This window comes from Dichomitus squalens, assembly GCF_000275845.1.
Source record: "Dichomitus squalens LYAD-421 SS1 unplaced genomic scaffold DICSQscaffold_59, whole genome shotgun sequence".
Classification (NCBI taxonomy): domain Eukaryota; kingdom Fungi; phylum Basidiomycota; class Agaricomycetes; order Polyporales; family Polyporaceae; genus Dichomitus; species Dichomitus squalens.
Genome location: NW_006766941.1, coordinates 86,305 through 92,170, shown reverse-complemented (window position 1 = coordinate 92,170; position 5,866 = coordinate 86,305). Strand labels below are relative to the sequence as shown.

The following is a 5,866-nucleotide window of genomic DNA, read 5'->3' as shown; positions in this document are numbered from 1 at the left end:
TATTGTACCTCTGTATCACTACTAAAACAAGCACATTGTAACAACTTAAAGTCTTCTATCACATGTTATTGCCCTTCTTCTAATAGACCATCAAGCTGCTTCTACAGCCTTAAAACAGACTGGTTTACAACTAGTGTATGGTTGTCTATGATAGATATTATTACATAAGAAGTATACAAGATGTGTGACTGATAAAACACCAATTGCTCAAATTGAGGCCTGAGTATACTGAAGTCAACATGTAAAGTCCAAGTTGTGGCCCAAGTACCCCAAGTACCCCAAGTATATAGACTTGGGTCAAGTCCGTGTACTTGGGACCAAGTATATGGACTTGGGGCCAAGTACACAGACTTGGGGCCAAGTACACAGACTTGAGGCCAAGTACACAGACTTGAGGCCAAGTACACGGACTTGAGTCCAAGTACATGAACTTGGGCCCAAGTATGGGTCCAAGTCCGTGACGTTTTCCTGATGGTGTCGCTCAAATGTCACACTCCTAGAGACCTTGCGACTATTCGGAGCCTCTTCCACAAGAGCTTGCTTCACTCTTTTTATCGAGCGAGTGCAGCTAGCTCCTGAGTCGTCTATGGTAAATGACTATGTTTATCTTGTTAGGCATTAACTGACTTTATACCAGGCTGGCAGGGTAGCTCATTTTGTGCCCTTACCTCAATACCAACAGGGCTCATCTACTACAGCTGTAAGTGCACTATTGCCTTTTATGTTTAACTAAGTCTAAGATAACTATACTTCATAGGATGCTGGTCCTCCTGTGCTTACCCCTGCTATGGCAAGTGCTGGCCTACAGATTGACACTCTGTGTAAGACCAGAGGATGCTCATCTGACAGTCTTTATGCTGCACGCTACACAAGCCAGCAGGGAAGGGCAGGGGTTTTGGCAGATATGGTCTACAATCATGCTGCTATGGCATCTATCCTCCGCTCCTGTGGCTTTACCATAGAGGATATGAAGCATGGTGACTCATGTTGCCATATCCAGGGCATCACCCTCTCCTGCAGCAATATTCTTGCCAATTTTGGCTGGCAACACACCACATTCAAGAAAGGTATTATCCGCCATAGTCATGGGCAGCGCATTGCTGCAACATCCTGGCCTGTGACCTTCTCAGGTATATGCTATGTTTTTACAGCAAATGTTGCATGCTAATATAATATAGTGGACAGTCAGGACTATGTTTATTGGCAGGATACTTGCTATCTTTGGAGTGCCACAGGGCCCTTAGGCCCTGGCTATAATCCAGCCTCTGCTACTCGTACGACTTTAAGTGCACGTACTTTTGATAGTTGGGCTCCCAAGTGGCCTAGAGTGAGTGTTTATGATTGAAGCAATTTCTAGATATATACTGATGAAATTGTATCTTAGTCACTCTAGACCATTTGAATTTTCTCCTACATGTTTTACAATAGATCATGTTTAATCCTTATAAGTGTGCTGGTCAATCAAGGTTCAGCTTTACATTGAGCCATTACATTTGACATAGTACCCATACTATGCAGCCTCAAACTCAAAACCTATACATCAGCCTCTACATCTGTATCAAACTGGTCTCCAAGCTCCTTCATAATCTGGTCCCGCTCCTTCTCATTAAAGTTGGAGGCAGTATAGCATGTCCACTGCTTAGGAAGACGGGAGGATGTAACAAAGGACAGCCCAACTTCATAGAGAGTAGCAAGTTGTTCCTGTGGTCCACATGCACGAAGGCTAGTGCCATGAGGCTTGCCAGGCCACCAGCCTACACAAGAGTTTGAGGCACCTTCAATTTTGATCTTATGCTCTGGGATATAGAAGTTGCCACCTGATCCAGGTCCATAGTGCTGTTTAAGTGTCAAGGAAACAACCACTTATGTGGGGACTCACCTGATTCAGGTCCATAGTGCCGCTTAAGTGTCCAAGAAAACAACCACTTGTGCGGGGACCCTTCCCAATGAATGCGCCTAGTATATTTGAGTAAATAGCTATATCAGCTAGAATAGCATCACCGACCTTGCATAGTTGACAGAAAACAGGGCTGATGGAGGTGAGCGCTCCACAGCCTGAAAGGTGAAAGTCGAGGGGTAAGGTGCATCAGGAGGAACACTGCTGTCTTTGACCATGTACTCTCCGACCTTTCGGAAGTCGCCATCGCCACAGCCCATTCGAGCCATATGATGAGAGTGCAGAAAGTCGTCGTATGACTTGATAACCTCTGCAGGGAGAGTACCTTTGGCCATATTCCATAGGAAGGCACAGATAGAGCTTTCTTGGTAGCGCATCGACCGGACGAAGGCAGAGTCTTTGGCAAGCTTTGGAGAGAGGTTGCGGGCCCAGTCGAAGCCTGGCTGTGATCGCGATCCAGCAGTGTAGCCTGCATGTGACATAAAGCCAGGATCGTCCAGCTATTGGAATATCAACATCATATTTCAAGCTGAGCAAGCATATAACCCACCCGAACGTTCTTCTTATATGCTGCAGCATTATGGACGACTGCATTGACACTGTCGACTATTCCTGCCTCTGGACACCAGTTGCGAATAACAAAAGCGACAAGCTCCCTACTATCCTTGTCGACGAACAAGACACTTTGGTCTGCACGGGCGACAACCAGCTCTGTCTCATCGACTCGGAATAGTGGGTAGTGCTTGCCACGCTTGTCATGCAACTTGCCATCCACACAGTGTGCATGCCAGAGTTCTGCAATCTCACCGCTCTCCACTACCCAATGCTGGAGAGGTGGATAAGGCTTTTGGCATTTCTGCACCTCTATAATGATGCAGTGCTCTTTGAGCCAAGCTTCCCGATCCGCTGCAGTCACTGCTTTATGATTCAGGCGGCATGATCGAACTATACGCTTTTTGGCCTCTCCATATGCCTTACGTGCCAAGTAGAATGCATCAAGTGCCTCCCGCAGAGCAAGGGGTACAAGGTGCCTATACTCAGTACAGAAAGCATGAAAATCGCCCCAAAGGTCTTTCACCTCAAAGTCTGAAAAATGTTCTCTGAACATATGCTCCAAGAGCTCACGATGCTCGGCAAAGACACCATACCGTATGGAATCCAGGTACTCGGCATTGCTATGCAAATGCCGAATCACTGCAAACCAGCTTCGCATGCGGATCGGCAAGACATTGGGTATAGGATGGAGAGAGATAAGCTCAAAACCCACCAATGCATGTGCGATGAGCTTGGCTTTTGCAGCTTTCGGCATGCTGGCAATAGTTGTGTTAGACTGTGACAGCAGGCCAGCCTACCACAAGGCTGATGACCTACACTACAGAGGCAGGAATATGGTCTACATGGGTGTCAGCCACATTCAGATGAACATAAGGAGCTATAACTCACTCAATCGTGGGCAACTGGAGACCTGTTGCGATCGTAGTGGCCCGGAAGAAGTGCCAGCACATCGAACAAGTGGCTGCACCTCGTTACATTTGTGACTGTCACCCTTGTCGGCGAGGCAGCAAACGCAAGAGCTTTACTCTATTGAGGGAACACATTTGTCTCTGACAATGTATTTGCTCTCTGATACACATCTACTAATTGAGCTCAATGACCACAGCAGAAGTCCCGCCATCCATGCACATTTTGTCGCCGGCATCTACCTCAATCCAGTTATCCTCCCACAGCTGCTGCTCCTCGGCCTCGCACATGCAGGACGTCATGCTGCGGGATCGTCGTCAGGAACATCGCGAGCTCCTCCCACGGGATGGAGCGCTCGGGCGCGCAGCGGGCGGACAGCTCACGGAGGACGGTTGTGAGGAAGGTGAGCATGATCGTGTTCACAGGGCTTGAGCGTCGGGGTCACATACTCGCTCGGGCGGTGCAAGGGGTGGCGGAGCGTGTGCAAGAGCATCATGAACGTCAGCCGCGTCACATGTCTGAGCGTGGCGGGGAGCTCCAACTCCTGCGCGGTCGGGGTCGAACCGTTGGGGGTCTCGCTCGCGCCCTGCCTGCCCTCGCCGTCCTCGTCGTCGATGTCCATGCGGGAGGTGTCACCGTCAAGACGCTTGGCCATGAGAACCTTGACCTTACCCGCGGTGACTCCAGTCGGGAGGGTGGGGCTGAGGCTCGGACCACTGACGCTACGGGCCTCGATGCCCGACACGCGACGCAGCACGGCGGTCTGGTGGCTGTATTCGAGCAGGGACCCGATGTTGATCAGCGCCATCATGATCCACTCCCGCTCTTCGACCTGCTCGCCATCTGCGACAGAAGGAGGGGATGTGTGGGCGCTGGTACGGAGCGAATCGAGACGCAGTGCTCACCTCCGATCTCGGGCTTCTTCTGGAAGCGCTCCAAAACGCGCTTGAAGTCGTCGAGCTGGATGTTGGTGAACAGCATCCCGTGCAAGAGGACGAAGAGCTCCGTAAGACGCGCGTCAGGCGCCTGGCGCTGGGCCTGCGCTGCCGGGGACCACATCGCGAGCACGGATTCGCGTGCGGTGGAGAACGGGTGGAAGGCGACCATACTATAAGTAGCGTGTGTCAGCCAGAGTCAAAGACAACGCTAGGAAGTTGAGAAGCAGGACCACAAACCTCTTGACGAAGTGGTACACCCCGCGGAGCTCCTCGTCCGTGCCGTCCTCATCGCGGCATAGCAGTCCGGGATAGTGCTGCAGCTTGCCCGAGTTCGGCGTGATGGCGAGCCCGCGCGCAAACCAGTCCTTCGCGACTTGACGCCAGCGTCCCTTGTCAGAATCGAGTTCCACCAGGCGCGCGGCCTCCTGCCCGGCACTGGGAATATTGTGCATGTGGGCTGCCGCAGCACCTGCGACGGCGTCAGCCCCGAGAGGCATCTCGGCTTCCGAAGATTGCGGGCTGTCGTCGATGCGTGCTGGCGTGGGCGAGACCGCAGCGGATGGCAGATCGGTAGCGGGGGGATTGGGCGATGACGGACGGGGGGGTGTTCGGTGAGAGAAGATTGTTCGCCGCAACAGCAGACGCCGTGAGGGTGTTGCTCGAAGTGTGCGTCCCTTCAAGCAGCGCGCTGGCGGCCATCCAGTACCTGGAAAGATCGACTAATGCTTCCAGGAAGGCGCTGCGGTACTGCGCGAAGTTCCTCTCCTCGATGAGACCACCGTAGAGGCGGAAACCCAGCCGCCGGAGGACTTGGGCGTGGGCGTGGGACGTCCAGCGTTGGGAAAGTTGGTGAGAGGCGCGCTCGGGGCATGATGTCGGTTCTGAGACGAGAAGAGCACCGCGTCGTGCTTGCGCGGGTCAAAGAGTTGTCGATGAGAGTCGGGAGCGCCTCTCGAAGTCTGCGCGGGTTGCTGGGCTCTCGAGGGCACCGCGCGCGGGGAATAGGAGGAGGAAGCGGCGTCCGACATTGCGTCTGGCTCGGCGGAGATGACGGGGCGGCGGATGGGATCCGAGTTGGGGTTGTATAGTTTGCCGGGACTGCCGTTCGCAGCAGGTCGCGCATGCGCAGCACGGGGGATGAGGGGAGATCTTGAGGCGACGCGAGAAGCCGTCTGCGTCAGCTTCCATGTGCAATGGGGAAGCCTCCGGCACGATGATGTTTGGATGTGAAACGGGAGGCGCGTGCGACTTCCGTGGCGAGGATGGACGCGCGGTAGACAATCTCGGAGAGGAAGTGGAGGGTTGTGAAGGCCGCTCTGGCCTTGCGTGAGGGACCGCGGTACTGAGGTACGTGGAGAGGGTGAGTACGTGTGGATACGAGGAGGAGCGGATACGTACGCTTGCTTGCGCCTGAGGGCGGTAATCCTGTCTGCAATTTCTGGCTGTGCGCCCTCTCTCTCTTGCCCTTACTGGAAGCTGTTGCGCCTTTTGTGTGGGTGGGCTCCGGTTCTCCATCCAGCGCAGGCCGAGCCGCACCATCACGGGGACCAGCACGGCGGTGAGCGGGGCG

The 5,866-nt window shown here is 53.4% G+C and overlaps 3 protein-coding genes across 3 annotated transcripts; all 3 read right to left on the bottom strand.

Moving 5' to 3' along the window:
- Nucleotides 1-1,533: 1,533 nt before the first annotated feature.
- Nucleotides 1,534-3,005, bottom strand: DICSQDRAFT_69981 (uncharacterized protein; the record flags this gene model as incomplete). Its single annotated transcript, XM_007369985.1, has 4 exons — nt 1,534-1,817; nt 1,880-1,977; nt 2,006-2,397; nt 2,448-3,005. 4 exons carry the CDS (start codon nt 3,003-3,005, stop codon nt 1,534-1,536), a joined length of 1,332 nt encoding a protein of 443 aa, XP_007370047.1.
- Nucleotides 3,006-3,534: 529 nt separating this feature from the next.
- DICSQDRAFT_174167 (uncharacterized protein) lies at nt 3,535-4,793 on the bottom strand (the record flags this gene model as incomplete). Its single annotated transcript, XM_007369984.1, has 4 exons — nt 3,535-3,661; nt 3,808-4,201; nt 4,264-4,466; nt 4,534-4,793. The coding sequence occupies 4 exons, from the start codon at nt 4,791-4,793 to the stop codon at nt 3,535-3,537; spliced, it is 984 nt and encodes a 327-aa protein (XP_007370046.1).
- A 222-nt stretch (nt 4,794-5,015) lies between these two features.
- Nucleotides 5,016-5,835, bottom strand: DICSQDRAFT_174166 (uncharacterized protein; the record flags this gene model as incomplete). The annotated part of the gene is made up of 4 exons (XM_007369983.1): nt 5,016-5,468; nt 5,546-5,638; nt 5,695-5,706; nt 5,767-5,835. The coding sequence occupies 4 exons, from the start codon at nt 5,833-5,835 to the stop codon at nt 5,016-5,018; spliced, it is 627 nt and encodes a 208-aa protein (XP_007370045.1).
- Between the last annotated feature and the right edge of the window lie 31 nt (nt 5,836-5,866).